Source organism: Anabas testudineus, chromosome 4 (genome assembly GCF_900324465.2).
Source record: "Anabas testudineus chromosome 4, fAnaTes1.2, whole genome shotgun sequence".
Lineage (NCBI taxonomy): Eukaryota > Metazoa > Chordata > Actinopteri > Anabantiformes > Anabantidae > Anabas > Anabas testudineus.
In genome coordinates this window covers 7971544-7990253 of record NC_046613.1, presented here as the reverse complement: position 1 = coordinate 7990253, position 18710 = coordinate 7971544, and the positions used below count along the sequence as shown (strand labels likewise).

Here is an 18710-nt window from a genome sequence, read left to right as displayed (position 1 = left end):
ATGGTTGTTAGTTAGCGGTTGTATGAGATGACGCAATACTATTTGACAATCTATTCCAGCCTTTTTCAAGCTGCTGTTTGTGTAATTGTAGAGCAGTAGGGATGGCTGTTAAGACTACTGAAACTGCTTTATAACAATATTCCCAAAGTTTATCCATATTTGTGTTAACATCAATAACTCATTTTGCTGGCCTGTGTAACAGACATATCCATCCGAGTACAGATACAAATTGAACAGCTGCAAAGTTTATGCAATTTCAATCAAGTGGTGGTTTGAATTCACAGCCTATGTTTTTTTAAACCATAAATGAAGATGATCACTTTGGGTTCTTCTCTTTTGATATAGTGGAAAAACCTGATGACTTTATAACTTTTCAAGTTACACCCTGCACAGGTTGGTCAGGCTGTATAAAGACTCTCAGTCACAGAAGTCACTGGCAGTTTGGAAAATAAAATAAATATATATTTAGTTGAATATATTTCAACTGAACAGCTGAATTGTCTCCTGTGGGAAAGTGGAGGCTGGTGATGATTAATGGAAACATCAAAACCTGGAAATAATATAAACTATTCCTTCACGTGAGATGTGGTTTAAATGCACACACGCGTCTTTATTTTATATTTAATATCATAAACCTTTTTACAAAGCCAGACTTGGTTTCCAGCTCATGTTCAGGCCTGGACTGAGCCGGACCTGTGGCGGACTCGTGGTGCAGCGCTGCCCCCTGGTGGCCTCCGGCAGCTGCTACAGCTGCGCCGTGTTTCGGAAGTGGACTCGACAGGCCAGGGAAGGAGTCGAAGGAAAAGGGCGGAGGAAAGGGACCTGCCGTGGGGATCGAGAAAATGACAAGGCACCGCGACTTCTAGCAGCGGCGTCAATTCTTCTATTTTAACTTTGTACGGACGCACTTCACAGGCTAATGGGAGCCGCTTAGTGCACGGTGCGCGGCCCTGAGGTAAGTCTGCAGCTTGTAAACACGACAGACGACGAGTGTAGCTAGCTGGCTGTTTAGCTAGTCCAGACAGAAAGGTGTACAGCTGCTAGCTGAGCAGCTAGCCTAGCCCCGTCCTCCTCGGTGGGACCGTACCGGTGCAGATGTAATGACGAACAGCGCAGGAACAAATACCGTAGAAAGAGAAAGCGGAGCCGCCATCGAGAGGTTTGTGGTCGGTGGTGTCGAGCAAAGAGAGAGAGAGAGAGAGAGAGAGAGGAGGCAGCAGCGGAGTCAAAGACCGATTGTGTGGAAAAGTGGATGCTTGCGTGGCCAAAACCGAGCTGAGCTGTGTCAACACCGCCAGCTGAAGCGGTGTCGTCGGTGTTTCAGCTCGGTTTACCGAGCTGTGTGTGTGTGTGTGTGTCAGTGTTTGACAACGTTAGGCGAACGACTGATGTCCTCAGGTGACTGTCAGAGAAACGTGGCACCTGATCCGGACACGTATCGCTGTAAAGAGTCCCAGCCCAGTTCGTCAATATTCACACCTTCAGCAAGCAGCTGATGTCAACACGAGGTTTTGTAATTACACGGATATCCCTGTGGGTTCAGGTCATGTCTCTCTTTCAAGGTTGGGGTTTGAAAGCAGGGGGCTGTGCAGGGTGCACCTCATCTGCCCCCCCCCCCCCCCCCCCCGCAGCACATGTGCTCATGTTAACAGGCAGTGTCGACTGTACTCCAGTCCAGAGGTGCTACAGGGAAGTTTGCATGCTGTAAATGTGGCCCAGGGCTTGAACACAGCCCGGCCTGTACTGTAGCTGACTTCAAATTCAGCCAAAGCTTTACTGTGGCACACTTCATAGTCCACATACTGTACAGTTCCACAGAGCAGACTGTGTCCTACTGATGGAAATACATGTACCAAACAGGCTTCAGCTGTGCTGCACTACTGGGTCATGGTCAGGCCTGAGGGCGAATGACAGGGTCAGCAAATCAATCAGTTCCACATATTATTGACAGTTCTTTGTTTTTCTGTATCCATCCATCTTCTTCCTCCAGCTTTCTGTGTCAGCCCTCTCTTATTTCTGCTTCTCTCCCTCCAGGTGATTGCCTGCCTGTTCAGATTGTAGTTCCAGGGAAAAGGCAGCAAAGCTCTTGTCCTTCACAAGAGTCAAGTGTCTGTCGGGGCAGAAGGGGCGGGCGGGTCACGGGGAGCTGCAGGGGCCATGCATCAGGGGTGAGGGGCAATCGCTTACAGTGGAAACGCAAAGCATCAGGCGAAGAGGGAGTCGGTGTGGAGATGAAGCTCAAACAGCGCATGGTGGTGCTGTGTGCCGTGCTCCTTCTGCTGGGCCTGGCTAAGATCTTTCTGCTGGATGGAGGTGAAGGATCTGCAGCCAGCCGACGGGACCTTAGAGCATTTCGCAAGGTCGGGGTGCAAGTAGAGTATTTCTGTTTGAGAACATGTCATAATGAAGTAGGAGATACAGTGCTCTAGTCAGAGCTGGTGTAAAGTCATTCTGGACAGTGTTGGAGAGCTTTTACACACATGCTTATCAATGCACACTCTAATTATCACCTACCCATAACAGATGGAGGCCAGCCTTTCTCTGTCCCGTGGAGCTCGTCTCACCCACACCCTCCAGTCTCCGTGGGAGATAGCAAGCCAGTGGGTGGGTCCGAGGGAGGTGTATCCAGAGGATACTCCAGAGCTGGCCGCTGTGCTCACCTCCCTCAGCTCTGCCAGGATAGAACGGGCAGATGTTGGCTATAAAGGCACGCAGCTCAAAGCCCTGCTGGTGCTGGATGGGGGACAGAAAGTGGTCTTCAAACCCAAGAGGTTGGATTTGTTGAAAGAAGATTGTAATGGTCACATAAGCACTATGTCTTACTTTTATCCTTTCCATACTCCCTCAGATACTCCAGAGAATATGTTGTTGAAGGTGAGCCATACGCAGGCTATGACAGACACAATGCAGAGGTGGCTGCTTTTCACCTGGACAGGTGCGTAGGCATCATTATTTGAGTGTCTGACATTTATTCCTACAGCCACTCTGATCTGTCGACGCAGCACAACTGTTGATATTCATCTCCTGCCGTTCCATCTCTGCAGGATCTTGGGGTTCAGGAGAGCGCCTCTTGTGGTGGGGCGATACATCAATCTACGAACAGAGATCAAGCCTGTGGCCACAGACCAGCTACTGAGCACTTTCCTCACACAAGGTGACTTTCTGTCTCATTCTTCCTCTGTCACATATTTTAAGTAACTTTCTTGTAAAAGATGAGTGTTTTCAGACGTCCCAGATTGAAAGTGTGTTATGTGAGTGATTTACCCTTCGAATGACTCGTTGTCCACTTTCTTTCTCAGTTTCTGATTTCAGTTTTTATTCTCTGTCGATCACTCTTGCTTTCTGTCTCGCTCACTTGTCTTGTATTTGTCCATTTGTCTCTGCCAGTTATTCCTGTTTGAGGGTGTGGCACTGCACAGTTTGTTCTGTATGATCACGCAGGAGGAGTATTACATACATTAATACATTTTTCTGTCTTCTATTAAAATCTTTGCTTATGTTTACACTGCCCATATAAATATTATAAAGTATATATAGAGTCATTATATCAACAGTTTGTCCTCTGATGTGCACTCCCAATAGTGTGAACGCCGTGGGTGGCTCAGTGTGTGCTGGTTAAAAGTACATGCAAGTTGCACGGTGAATGCAATAAACCTTTAAACGATATCCCAGTAATAATTACCTCATTTGTGGAGGGGAAGCCCAGCAGTTTTACACATAAAGGTCAGTTTGCCAGTTATGAGGTTGGGCTGCTCATTGTGTGAAAACAGTTCTTTAATCATCTGCTTTTTAAAAGTATGGGAAAGCAACCCAGATGATGTCATCAAGGTGGTGTAGAGACAGTTTTAGCTGCGTGTTTGCACAAAGTCTGATCTTAAGGTTGAAAAGTAGGTAATTCTTTTTGTCTAAATCCAATTAACAAATTATTTTTTACAAGCCTCCAGTATTTGACTACTCATAAACTTAGATAAATAAGTTCATATTTATAGTATATTATAGTATAATATATATTTAAAATAAATGTTTATAATTATGTTTATAATTAGGAAGATGGCTTTCTTCTTCCAGCTAAATGATTTCCAGGATCTTTTCCAGTGTGTTGTTTTACAAAACTGTGTAAATACCTCCTCCCATTTTGTTTGAGCACTAAACATGTTTTCTATATTCACTTTCTCAGTTATGTTACTTACAGGCCTCGTTAAGATGCCTATAAGCAACACATGTATCCTTCAGATTTTAGTCTTTCACTAAAATCTTGTAGTTTCAGACTAGCTGATATTTTTCAGGTGTATTACAGTAGACAGGAAGAACCTGTGTCTTTTAACACGTCTTTTGATCTAATAGAATCACACAAACACTGGTAGTTATTGTGTTGGGAACATCCTCAGCATGTAAGACCAGTTTCTTTTCCTCTGCTTCATTTCTTTTCTTTCATTCTGCCTTACTCCTCGTGCCAGTGGTCTAGTAAAGATTGCCTCAGAGGAGAAGATGTAACAGGAAGCCTTGTATTGTTGATCACTCAAGTAGAAAAGAGTCTGAGATTTCTCCATTGATTTCTAATGAGCTGGTGGTCTGTTATATTATGTTTTAATTGCCTGACTTGTTTTGTTGAAGAGTTCACAAAATGTTAAATAGGAGGGTCCACCTCACCAAGTCACATGCTTTCACACTCTCTACTGATCTCTGGATTTTATCTCCTTATCTTAAGTCTCACTTTTAAATCAGTCTTGTTGGTGTAAATTAATAATCGAGACTCAGTTCTTTTAGCCAGTAAAGAACTTTAATTTGGATTTAAATGTCTTAATGCCATGCAATTTAAATGTCAGTTCAAAAAGGATAAATCAGTAGAATCAAAGTTTATTGCATTTACACAAAGAGATAGTTGGTGGATAGACCCCAGTTAGAAAGCAGCTTTGCAATTTGTAGGTCAGAGAGGGTAGCAAACAAGATGAAAACCCGCAGTCAAAGCGCTGATGGTGGTGGAGTCAGCCAGGAGAGGAAGATGGCATTGGTTGGGTGCCGGAGTGCCCTTTAGAATAAGTTGGTGGTGGGGTGGAGGAAGTGAAAGGCAGAATGACAGAAACAAGTAAATATTTAAAGAATGACCTCTATGAGCAGTTGGACATGGTGATGACGAATTGAAAGTGTGACAAAGCGGAAATGAGGGAATTGATTTAGTAGGCAACCACAGCAGAGAGTGAGCAGAGACTTTTGAACTTTTGCCAATGATTCTCCCCTGAATGGTCAGGGGTTTTTATTATACTGTAATGGGCTCTTATAATAATATTTAATAATCTAATAATAATAATAATAATAATAATAATAATAATAATAATAATAATATGATAAATAACTCTAATGGGCTCCAACCCCTCATGACCTCTTTACACACATCCCACAGCAGTTACGGAGACCCCCCTCCACTGCTGTTACTCTGTAAATGGTCGTAGTCTTAGTTATTTCTTTTTTGTAGTTGTTCAACCACGTGTTTATTTAAGGTACTTGAGTTAAATTAGTACTGTGTTGCTTTTGGTTATGTATTTCTAATTTCTGTAAACTGAGAAGTAAAAGTGAAAAGTCCATAGTTTCTTTGTCACAGGTACACATCTGTCTTTGTTACAGTCTCTGTCCAATTACCAGTTATGTGTAGTTCTGTCATTACTGTTGCCTTAGTTGTGTTTTTAGACTGGCACTGAAATCCCCTCCACAGTTCAGTATACCCTGTTTTTTTTTTTTTTTTTTTTACGGTAAATGTAATCTAATGATGGTCTAATGATGTTTCCATAAATCAAAGCAGCAACCTCGTAGTGTTTAAACTTGTTAGAGACAGTACAGTAGATGGTAAATCAACAAAATATAAAGGATTACAGTCATTCAAGCTATGATATTTAGTAAGAAGTCAGTGATAGTCAGTGTGGATTTCAGATCATCTCAACTTGTGTGCAGCCTCTTGAAATTTGGCAAAGAAAATCGAGAGAAGGAGCAGTGGATGTTTTTTTCCAGCTGTTTTATATAGGATATAAGAGTTTAAAACAGGGCTCCACAGCATTTCACGTGCATATGCTAAAATGTGAGTGTGCAAAAGTGAAACATTTGTTTGGTGACTCTGAGGAGGAACACTGTATGGGTTCTCAATCAGAAGAATTTTATTGGCACTTGAAGTGAGAAGTGAGCAAGATTAGTGGAGCTCAAAATACAGTTGTGGTGTTTATGATGATGATCCTGTCTGCCTGCCTCTGTTGTTTGTGTTTGACCGAGGGAGGGGCTTATCCCCTCCACACAGCAGACCGCAGCAAGGAAAGAAGGAAAATGAGTCCAGGTGAGCTGAGACACTTGTGTTGATAACGTCTGTGGTCATAACTTTGTATGCAATAAAATCTCGTTGATCCCTGTAAAACTCACTTAATAATGCTCTAATTGTTGTTGGTTGCCGTTTCTAAAAGTGTAATTGTGAGAAATACAACAAAACATGATTTCTTAGATCACAGGCCCCTGAATAAAATTAGGATTTTTTTTTTGTATTCAGCAAATCAAACATTGCTGGATTAAAAAACTCACTTGTGATTTACCCTCCTAGTGCCTGTGTGTACTACCTGTCATTCCAGCAGTGTTATGCTTGTAGAGGTCAGTGCAGCAAGCACATATCTCAGATTTGTCATCTTACACTCGGATGATACAGACTCAAGTGCCTCTCGCAGCTCCCTCGGGGGGGCACGAAAGTTTTCAGGTAGTGCAGCGGAGTTCCCCTTTCAAACTACCATTTATGACGTTCCACTTGTTTAGCACATAAATAAATATCTAATGTAGTTGGCTCTAAAGTTGTAGTGTCAGATTGACAAAAAGCTAATTAGATAGTTGTATGTAATATTTGAATCAAACTTATGAACAAGGCTCATATGGCTCGTCTGGACATCATGTGTGACCTGACACACATTTACCGAGTACACACCGACGTGGAGGCAGACATCTCTGCCGTCAGATCTCTAAGCACTCAGTGGATGCCGCGTGTAAATGTTGTCTATATTTCAGTCACTGTTAAAAGCAGAAATCACCGATTCCTCTTTGCTGCTGCACTCTTCCTGCCGTCAACCCATGCTGTCATAATTGTGCGGGGCTGTGGTTTTCTCCACAGCACAGTGCTTTAGTGTTTCACTGATGCAATGAATGTTCCAATCATTCAAAATCTGCTCTGTAAGTTGCGTTGTATTTAAAGTGACTTACCGCATATCAGTGTCATCTGAACATGAGTCAACTCTGTAACGGCCTCTGCCCTTGTGGTTTGCAGCGGGTGGACAGAATATCACCCACTAACACAGTGTCGTATGCAGATGCACAAATGTGTCATGTAGTTCTCCTCAGTGGTACTCAATGAAGAACAGACATTAAAGAACAGTTAGTCATGCTTAAAGTTTGAATTTCAAACAGGAGCAGTGTTCACACCTACCTCTCACTCTAGTGGCACTAGACTACACACTAGTAGAGTCTCAGATATTTGTAACACACACTACAGCCAACGTCTGAACGTTTAGAGTTCACCAAATGTTATATATAAACAGTGGCAAGAAAACAAAAGGTGAACTGATTTCCTGGAACATACACAATATTTCCAAGCTGATAAAACTTTCATGACCTTTGGTGTCTCTATAGGACACAACATGCAGAGTGGTGGTGAAAAAGTATATGTGATATTTGTTGCAGTACTGATATAGTGTTTTCTTGTGAGTGTAACAGCTCATAAAGAACCTGAATACTGTTTCATACTGTAAAGGTGGCTCAGAAAGGTACGTTTTATTGTGACAAAAGTGTCTTGAATGACTAAACCAAACTTCTTCAAGTTAAGTCAGAGCTGAGATCAGAGTAGTCAGACTGAGACATCAAGTTCAGGTCACATCCATTCACAGTAAGGGGGGGGGGGGGGGGGACACACGTAAAAACAAAACTCGAGTGTTTGTGGTTCTTCAACATGTAACAAAAATATAATACTGAAAATTTAAATATCACAGCAAATATTAAAACCCTGGCACTCAACAAAAGTGACAGTTTTTTTGCTGCACATATGAAACAACTTTCATTGTTTCATATATGTAGAAAATTGATGTATACATTTTATTAGTTGCAGCATAACATTATACAATGAATAGGATCTTAGCCAGGTCATTTTTATAGTAATATCTATTTTTGTCTAACTCTCAAAGTCAGTTACAGTGGTGTGAAAAAGAGTTTGCCCCCTTACTGATTTCTTATTTTTTTGCATGTTTGTCACACTTTAATGTTTCTGATCATCAAACGAATTTAATTATTAGTCAAAGATAACACAAGTAAACACATCATGCAGTGTTTAAATGAAGGTTTTTATTATTATTATTATTATTATTATTATTATTATTATTATTATTATTATTATAAATAAATAAATCAAAAACTACATTGCCCTGTGTGAAAAAGTGTTTGCCCCCTAAACCTAATAACTGGTTGGGCCACCCTTAGCAGCAACAACTGGAATCAAGCGTTTTTGATAACTTGCAATGAGTCTGATACAGCGCTGTGGAGGAAGTTTGGCCCACTCATCTTTGCAGATTTGTTGTAATTCAGCCACATTGGAGGGTTTTCGAGCATGAACCGCCTCGACACAGCATCTCAATTGGATTCTGACATTCTCCTTCAGGATATTTTGGTACACAGCAGAATACATGGTTCCATTTATCACAGCAAGTCTTCCAGGTCCTGACACAGCAAAACAGCCCCAGACCATCACACTACCACTGCCATATTTTACTGTTGGTATCTTTTACGCCACACATAATGGGACACACACCTTTCAAAAAGTTAAACTTTTGTCTCGTCAGTCCACAGAGAATTGTCCCAAAAGTCTTGAGGATCATCAAGATGCTTTCTGGCAAACTGAGACAAACCTTTATGTTCTTTTTGCTCAGCAGTGGTTTTCGTCTTGGAACTCTGCCATGCAAACCATTTTTGCCCAGTCTCTGTCTTATGGTGGAGTCATGAACACTCACCTTAACTGAGGCAAGTGAGGCCTGCAGTTCTTTGGATGTTGTTGTGGGGTCTTTTGTGACCTCTTGGATGAGTTTTCGCTGCGCTCTTGGGGTAATTTTGGTCAGCCGGCCACTCCTGGGAAGGTTCTCCACTGTTACATGTTTTTGCCATTTGTAGATAATGGCTCACTGTGGTTCACTGCAGTCCCAAAGCTTTAGAAATGACTTTATAACCTTTTCCAGACTGATAAATCTCAATTATTCTCTTTCTCATTTGTTTTTGAATATCTTTGGATCTCGGCATGATGTCCAACTTTTGAGGATCTTTTGGTCTACTTCACTTTGTCAGGCAAGTCCTATTTAAGTGATTTCTTGATTGCAAACAGGTATGGCAGCAATCAGGCCTGGGTGCAGCTAGAGAAATTGAGCTCAGGTGTGATGAACCAGAGTTAAGTTATATTTTAACGGGGTGGGAAAAACACTTTTTCACACAGGGCAATGTAGTTTTTATTTTTACCTTAATAATAAAAACCTTCATTTAAAAACTGCATGATGTGTTTACTTGTGTTATCTTTGACTAATAATTTAATTTGTTTGATGATCAGAAACATTAAAGTGCAACACACATGCAAAAAAAATAAGAAATCAGTAAGGGGGCAATCTCTTTTTCACACCACTGTAGATTTTGTCATGTCTTTTGTTCAAGTAACATAACAAATGGTATATCTTCAGATTAGCCTCCTGTACCAATTTATGTTTTGTTGACATTTTAAAAATTATTAAAAAACATTTTTTATCAGGCTGTGTGCATTGGGATGAAGCAGTAACTAGTTTCACTGTAAATCATGGTTAAATGGTGAGTATGACTGGTAATGTGCCTTCAGTGAAGAGGAATTTCTTCACTGAAGGGTTAAATATTGTATGTATGATGTATGTCTGCAGGGCCTTTTGTGATCCACAACATCAATTTTGATTTAGCAGCGGTGCTTCACAGCAGAACAGTTGAGTGACACATCAACTATAGACCCTGTTTACAAAAGACAAGTGACTGAAACCAGATCATAGAATAAGAATAGATGCATTTAATTCAGGATAGAAAATAACATTTGATGTAATTGAAATAGAAACGCTAGCTTTCCAGCAAATGATTCTCCACGGATTAACACATGATTGATGATTGATTCCTCCGGTGTATGTTGTCCACAGCTGCTTTATAAAGCTTGAAAAATGTCCCATGTCACATTAAAGCCCTGCACAATCTCTGACTAGAAGTACTGGAAAAGTCAGGAGAATTCCTTTATTTTTGCTGAGTGAAAACATTTGACATCAAAAAATAAATAATTGGGGATAAAATGAATAGACGACATAAAAGTGAATAAGAACTATTATTTTATTGCAGAGCCTTTGCTTCCAATAACTGCATCAAGCCTGTAACTCATTAACATCCCCAGACGCTTGCATTCTTCTTTTGTGATGCTTTTCCAGGCATTCATTGCAGCCTCTTTCACTTGTTCATTTGGGGGTCACTCCCTTCAGTCTTCTCTTTGGCCTGTAAAATGCGCGCTCTGTAGAGTTCTGGAGACTGACTTGTCCAGTCTAAAACCTCCCACTTCTTGTCCCTGATGAACTTTGGCAGTGTGTTTTGGGTCATTATCTTGCTGCATGATGGTTCCATCTTTCTTTCAACTGGCAGACAAAATGTTGCCCTAGACTTCTGAGTTTGTTTTGCTGCTGCCATCATGTGTTACATCATCAATGAAGATTAATGAGTTTGTCGCTGTTACCTCCACTGTGTTTCATGGATGAGCTTTTATGTTTGGGGTCATGAGCAGATCCTGCTTGTTTTTCACCCATACACAGCTCTCTGGTTTTCGTGTTGTTCACACATACAACTACAGTGGCAAGAAAAAGTATGTGAACCCTTTGGGATAACGTGCAGTTTTGCATGAATTGGTTATAAAATATGCTCCGATCTTCATCTAAGTCACAACAATACACAAACACAGTCTGCTGAAAATAATAGTACACAAACATTATGTGTTTTCATGTTTTTATTGAACATAACATGTAAACATTCACAAGGCAGGGTGGAAAAAGTATGTGAACCCCTAACCTAATGACTTCTGCAAGAAATTGGAGCCAGGAGTGAGCCAACCTTGAGTCCAATCAGTGTGAGGATATTGGATGTGTTGCTGAAAGCTGTCCTGCCCTTTAAAAACACACACCAGTCTTGGGTTTACTGTTGCAGCACTGTTGCTATTCTCCCTAGGCGTGGTCGTCCTGTAAAGATGACTGCAAGAGCACAGCGCAGAATGCTGAATGAGGTAAAGAAGAATCCTAGAGTGTCAGCTAAAGACTTACAGAAATCTCCGGCACATGCTAACATTTTTGTTGACACATGTACAATAAGGAAAACATTAAACAAGAATGGAGTAAATGGGAGGACACCACGGAGGAAGCCATTGCTGTCAAAAAAAAAACATATCGCAGCACGTTTGAAGTTTGCAAAAGTGCACCTGGATGTTCCACAGCACTACTGGCAAAATATTCTGTGGACAGATGAAACCAAAATTGAGTTGTTTGGAAAAAACACACAACAATATGTGTGGAGAAAAAAAGGCACAGCACACCAACATTAAAATCTCATCCCCACTGTAAAACATAGTAGAGGGAGCATCATGGTTTGGGGCTGCTTTGCTGCCTTAGGGCCAGGACGGATTGTTGACATTGATGGAAAAATAAATTCCAGAGTTTATCAAGACATTTTTCAGGAAAACGTAAGACAATCTGTCCGCCAACTGAAGCTCTACAGAGGACGGGTGATACAACAGGACAATGATCCAAAGCATACAAGTAATAGAAACAGAAAAGAATAGCTTCAACAGAACAAAATACACCTTCTGGAGTGGCCCAGTCAGAGTCCTGACCTCAACCCGATTGAAATGCTGTGGCATGACTTTAAGAGAGCCATTCACACCAGACATCCCAAGAATATTGCTACACTGAAACAGTTTTGTGAAGAGGAGTCGTCCAAAATTACTTCAGATCGTTGTGCAGGTCTGATCTGGAACTACAGGAAACGTTTGGTTGAGGTTATTGCTGCCAAAGACGGGTCAACCAGTTATTAAGTCCTAAGGTTCACATACTTTTTCCACCCTGCACTGTGAATGTTTACATGTTATGTTCAATAAAAACATGAAAACATATAATGTTTGTGTAGTATTATTTTCAGCAGACTGTTTTTTTATTGTGGTGAGTTAGATGAAGATCAGAGCACATTTTATGACCAATTCATGCAAAACTCCACGTTATCAAAAAGGGTTCACATACTTTTTCTTGCCACTGTATAAATGCAGTCTGAACAGACAAAACCCAAATCTGAGATTTATTGTTTGATAATCAATGTAATAGGATCCACCTGGGCCACACACCTGTCAGTCACATGTTCCAATACTTTTGCTCATATGAAAATGGTTGCGCTCAAACAAAAGGTGCTGTCTTCTAAGTGGATCAGATCTTTTTGTTTTATGAAGAGAACTTTGTCTGTTGCCTACAGAGTGGTCAACTCTACACTTCCAACTTACCTCAACTCAATCATTCAGGTCTACATCCCCCTCCAGTCCACTGCGCTCGGCAAGTGAACGACGTCTGGTGGTACCAGCACCACACAGTCGACACCAAGGAAAACTCTTCAGCTCAGTGATCCCACGATGGTGGAATGAGCTGCCAAACTCTACACGCTCAGCGGCCTCTCTTTCAATATTTAAATAACAGAACTCTTCTTCATCTTCCTTTGCACTTAAAAAAAAGAAATAACTTTTCTACTCTATTATACTTGCATCTCATGAAACAGAAACACTTCTTTAATAGCACTTTGCTTTGATGTTTTTCTCCTTAGATTTTTTGCTTGCCTGTGGTCAATCAGACATCTGATTACTGACCATTTGCTTGAGAAGCCAATTCACTCAGCTAATTCAGAGAAACTGTATGAGCCCTGTGGCGGGACAGGCTGAGATATTTTTGAAACACCCGTCCATCTATTATCCACCACACCTGGTCTTTTTGCACATATGTGCTGGACTGATGTTGTACAAACACAGTGTTTATCCACTGCTGATTTTCCATCTCCACAAGTATGATGTTGTGGTTCAGACTGTGTACAAGCTGCACAGAAAAGATTAAAACAGGCAGTTAATGGCATTCTCATGATCATGAGAGCGTTGACACAGTGGTTAAGGTTCACAGAGCTAGAAGGAAAGAAGAGAACTGAGGGAAAGTTGTCCTCAACGTGCCACAGAAGACTCTGATCCCTGATGGCGGGCACCCGATGGGAATCTACACACACAATCCTTGAGACTGTGTAATGCTGGCTGCTGGCAAAGATAACAACACTGTCATGGATCAACTATGCCAGCTCCTTGAACTTCTGAGCATTTTTACAGGTGTACTTGCCTCAGAGACACAAGTGACACTGTCAGGCCATTCAGTCTGTCATTGACTACATTACCCATGATGTAGGCAGAAAAGGATGAGGAGCCATTGATGATAGATACATAGAGAAGGCAAAGAGAGTCATAAATATGGTTTATTTCATTGACCCCCATCCCCAATATGAGCTTTTTAGATTGGCCAGGTGCTGCCTCACCTTGCCAGGAAGCTTTTGTGCATCTTAGCAACCAACGTCCCATTAGACTGATTGTTCAGTGCCACAGATCACTAAAGCTGCACAAAGTAAATATGCTGATATTTATACATTCAACATCATATTAATGCTGTTACTTGATTTGTTTTCATATTTTAATGTCACCTAAACATTGGATTTAGTGCACGTCTGATATAGTTTTTATATGGTAAAGTTCAAATGGTTTGAAAGGTGTTTCCTGTCATTTTATTATTTTAGTCTTTATGAGTTATGGTTAGTGCTGCTAACGGTATTTATGGTTTTCAGTATAAAAAAAACATTTTAGTTTATTAGTCTTTCTGAAGACATTTTAACAGTTATTACAGTAATACTGACAACTTTTTTAATTGACATACAATTTCATCTCCAGTCATGGGTCAAAGTTGTTTAATAGTTCTATGTTCATTTTCATTGTAGTAGTATTTGAAAGTTCTGTGCTTTTGAGGAAATATTGACCAGAACCAGGCCTGCTTTGTTTGTTTGTTTGTTTGTTTTTTGGTTGTTGCTTTATCAAGTAAAATGTTTATCATTTCAGGTTAGCATTATGTTCTGGTTAGAGTGAAGTTTAGGGTGAAGCAGTTAGTTGTGATGGTTAGGGTTAGGGTAAAGCAGTACATGTGATAAATAAAAAGTTGAAACAGAGTACATGGCCTTCGCGACAGTAGGATGCTAGGGAATTAATTATGTCAGTGATCTTCTTTGAAATTAGAAAATCTATGTGACTTGACAGTCAGTATACTGTGTGTTTGAGTCATTTGTTGGTGAGGCAGTGGGTGTGTACTCAGTAACACTCACTTTCTATTCACATTTCTTCAGTGTCTTCAAAGAAAGGCGTCTTTCTGCTTCCTTACAGTTTCTGTATTTTCTTCATCTCATCACTGATAACACCTCAGGGTCAAGTGGATGATTTTTTTTCTTTTCTTTTCTCTCCAGGTAATAATACATGTTTCTATGGAAAGTGTTATTACTGTCGGGAGAGCGAACCAGCGTGTGCCGAGGGAGAGATAATGGAGGGATCCTTAACCCTTTGGCTGCCGGACGTCTGGCCGTTGCAGAAACACAGGCACCCCTGGGGACGCACATACAGAGAAGGGAAACTGGCCAGGTGATTGATCTGTCTTCACGTTGTGCTTTCACAGTAAATAATATTTCAGTATGTGAAAGTGTGTCGGCTGAACACAAATGTTCAATGCTCAGAAAACTAATCAGAGAGTCATCAGAGAGTTGTCATCCAGTTAGAGTCAATTAGATGGTACCGTGCTCTCCTATTGATACCAGAGAGCACGTGGCTTCATCATGACAGTTCACACTTGTTCAGTAGTCATTAAATATAAGGCAAAACTCAATTTTACAGAAAAACTGGAAATTGTTAAATTGTGACATAATTACACAACCAGAGTCTGTGTGTCTGTGTGAACCGTCCAGGTGGGAGTATGATGAGAGTTACTGCGAGGCAGTCAAAAAAATGCCGCCGTACGATGCTGGGCCGAGGCTGCTAGATGTCATCGACACAGCCATATTCGATTATCTTATTGGGAATGCTGACCGGCATCACTATGAGAGTTTCCAGGATGATGGCGGTGCCAGCATGCTCATCCTGCTCGACAATGCAAAGAGGTGAGAACAACATCATTCACTCTTTGCTCATTCATACTGAGCGCATTGAATTAATAATGTTACAGTAGTAGACAAAGGAGCTAAAATCTTATAATTCATTGGTAAAATTCATCAAACCACCTAGTCAGATCTTCAGTTTAACATTAGTTGGTTATGACCACAACATTAACACATAAATCAATCCGTAACAGGAATTTAATGGAAAATCTGCACTCTACACCCACATGTTTTTGTACATCCAGCACCACAGCCTGATGACTTCTAAGAAGTGCATTCAAAGTTTAATTTTTATTTTCGGTTGTGGCTGCAATCTTTACTTGAACTCCCTTTTTTAAATTACTTAAAAGCTGACTCATTATAACAGAAGCGAGGACATCTGTTAATCCTTCTTTGAAGTTCTTTAGTTATAAAAAAAAAAAAACCCAACCATGGAAAGTTTTCTGTCGGCTCAACATTGTTACAGCTGAGGTTTGATGAGGTGAAGAACTGTAATCTGAAGTTAAATAATTTTTTATCATTTCTCTATTAATTAAATGGAAAGGTTCAAATTTGACAGTCATCAACAGAGATGAGAGGTGAGAACTTGACACAAATATTGGCTCTTTGCGGAGAAACTTGCAGGAAACAGCAGTAGTTGCACAATGGTACTAAGAGTTAAGTCATTTCCCAGCTGAGCATTGACAGTCCTGCCAGTCACTGTGAAGTTATTCAGACTGGACAGTAAATCAAAACTGATGTCAGTGAAGTCGTGTGCATATTCAGGAAGCTAATTTCTTCAGACAGATGCACTTTTATCCTAAAAGTACAGCTGCAAGAAAAAGTACATCAGCCCTTGTAATTAGGATTTACCTGGTTGTCGCATAGATTGGTCATAAAAGGTGATCTGGTCTTTAACCGTGTCACAAAAATAGACAAATGCAGTGTGCAGTCTTGGAACGCAGATTTTCTATTGCTGCGGATTTATACCTTCACAGCACTGGGGACCACTCTTCCTCACAGCACAGCTGTCACAGTGACATGAGAAAGTATTTCTTCACCTCTTGATGTATTCAGTTTCTCTAGTTTCACATACTTTTACATCAGACATTATCTAAAAAGATGTTGGTCACGTGGGCATCAACTTCGACATCAATAAACCGAGTACAGAACAAAAAAAAAAGCTAAATGTAAATCCAGTGAGAAAGAAACTGTGGCTTTGAGGAGAATAGCAGCAATTTGTGTCATCAACCATAACACGTCCATGTGATACGATATGACGTGTGTTCAAGAAAGAAGAAAACTGCACACGTGGCACATTTCATATCAAGTAGTTATGTAATCAGAATAGTGGTTTGAGGTTATTTTCTCATTCAATTTTTACATTTTAAAACCACAACAACTCTTTCATATGTTATCACTTGACATTTTTATCTTGATCCAAAAGTTATGCCGGTTATGCTTGGTGGTTTTATTTGTACTGTATGTTTGTGCCCTCAGAGGAGCACATGAGAAAATCCATGCCTGGTGTAGTTAACTGAAAGAGGAGCTCTCTCCTGTGCTTCACTTGACTTTTCAGAGTGGAGTGTGTTGCATTTATATGCACTCTGTGGCGCGTGTGTGTGCACAGTACCAGGGCCCAGTGGACTGTGGCTAATACATGTAGACGGCTTCTCCTAACCTCATTGAAGACAAGCCTCTGGCTTCAGTTGCCTTTCTCACGTACTTTATTTTGTTTTTTGTCTGTGCGTAGCTTTGGGAATGCAGCTCTGGATGAACGAAGCATCCTCGCTCCACTCTATCAGTGCTGCATGTAAGTATTCAGAAAACTGCATATGTCTTGAGGTCTTGTCCTTGGTTTATGACCATACCTGTTGATTCTCTCTCCATCAGGGTCCGTGTGTCCACGTGGAACAGGTTAAACCTGCTGAGAGGTGGAGCTCTGAGTTCAGCTATGAGACAGGCTCTGGCATTCGATCCTATCCACCCGGTTCTGACTGAGCCGCACCTCGCAGCCCTGGACCGCCGCCTTTCTGGAGTCATAGCAACTGTTAAGCAGTGTATGGAGGCACAAGGCCCCGACAACACTCTAATAGAGGACCGGATGAACCTGCCACACCCATAGAGATGAAAACAGAGGAGACTGGAAGAGCCAGAACTTTAAAGCTTGAATCTGTAGAGAAGGAGCGGGACACGGAAGGAAGCAACTGAGCAAACCGATCAGCCGCGGTGTTAAAGACAGAGACGCAGATTAAATGAATCGACAGGGTGGAACAAAGACTGTGTATTTCTTCTTCCCTTGTCTCTTCCTTGTTTGTCACTCTGACAGGACTGGAGCAGTTCTCCAGGAGCAGGAATTACTAAATTCAGAGTGTGATTCAAGAACCTTCAGCTAAATTAACTTTCTCTCAGGACTCTTGAGTACTAACGAACAGTATCTGCTGTAAGAACCCCCCCCCCCCACACACACACACACACACACACACACACACATTTACTACTACTGGTAGTGACGACACTCCAGCCTTGTGCTGAATTCTCCCTCCCAACATTTTCCTTAGGAATCAACTGTAGACACCGAAAAGAGTTTTGGGAGCAGGGGAGCACAGATGAAACTTTCAAAAGTGAAACGTTGATTCCAGTTGAATGAACAGATTTTTGTTTTTTTTTTGTTTGTATTTTTTTCTCATTGAACTGAATTGAACTTCATCAGAAGGAAAAGAGAATGAACTCAGATCTTCTCCATCCGTCTGTACATATTTAACTAAGTAGTGACATAGAATAATTATGAGATGAAAGATTATAATTATGTGGAATATAGTATTAAGTAAACTCAGAAGTGTGAGTGTGTGTGTGTGTGTCTGCGTGCGTGTGTGTCTGCGTGCGTGTGTGTCTGCGTGCGCGTGTGTGTGCGTCTGCGTGCGTCTGCGTGCGTGTTTGTCTGCGTGCGCGTGTGTGAGAGAGTGTATGCGTGTGTCTGCGTGCGTGCGTGCCTGCGTGTGTGTGTGAGTGCCATATTGTGCCGTACAATGAGAAAGCTACTGACTTGACAGACTTGAAGTGAGAGGACACTGATTGGGTGTGTGGGTTCATCTCCAGCATTAAACTATGATCTGTTAAGTGGTTCTCTCTCCTTCATCTCTTTTTGCATTTGTTCATCACTTTAAAGCACAAAGTCTGGTTCCAGATATGCGTTGGTTCTATTCATGCTACTGTGTTGATGTTGAAAAGGACTTTACTCTTATTTTCAGTTGATCGAATGTCTTTCTTTTAGTCAGATTTCATCTGACATGCATTACAGGTCATAACTGGAAAACACTGGTGGTAGTTAACATTCAGTTTAGATTAAGTAGATTTACAATTCATGTCTGACTTTCAGTAAGTGTGTTATTTTTCCATCTTTGAATCACCTCGCCTGTCCTAATTTTAGTTCAAATTTAAGG

At 41.0% G+C, this 18710-nt stretch overlaps 1 protein-coding gene across 1 annotated transcript; it reads left to right on the top strand.

Moving 5' to 3' along the window:
• Positions 1–769: 769 nt before the first annotated feature.
• On the top strand, positions 770–18387 carry fam20b (FAM20B glycosaminoglycan xylosylkinase). The gene is made up of 9 exons (XM_026345480.1): positions 770–955; positions 2035–2360; positions 2524–2771; positions 2849–2935; positions 3045–3154; positions 14608–14779; positions 15100–15291; positions 17021–17080; positions 17161–18387. The coding sequence occupies exons 2-9, from the start codon at positions 2232–2234 to the stop codon at positions 17390–17392; spliced, it is 1230 nt and encodes a 409-aa protein (XP_026201265.1). The 5' UTR covers positions 770–955; positions 2035–2231; the 3' UTR covers positions 17393–18387.
• The last annotated feature ends 323 nt before the right edge of the window (positions 18388–18710 follow it).

Coding starts and splice junctions, on each gene's coding strand:
- fam20b (XM_026345480.1), top strand. CDS start 2,232: ATGAAGCTCAAACAGCGCATGGTGGTGCTGTGTGCCGTGCTCCTTCTG. Junction 3,155..14,607: donor GAGCACTTTCCTCACACAAG/GTGACTTTCTGT, acceptor TTTTCTCTCCAG/GTAATAATACATGTTTCTAT. Junction 14,780..15,099: donor AGAGAAGGGAAACTGGCCAG/GTGATTGATCTG, acceptor TGAACCGTCCAG/GTGGGAGTATGATGAGAGTT.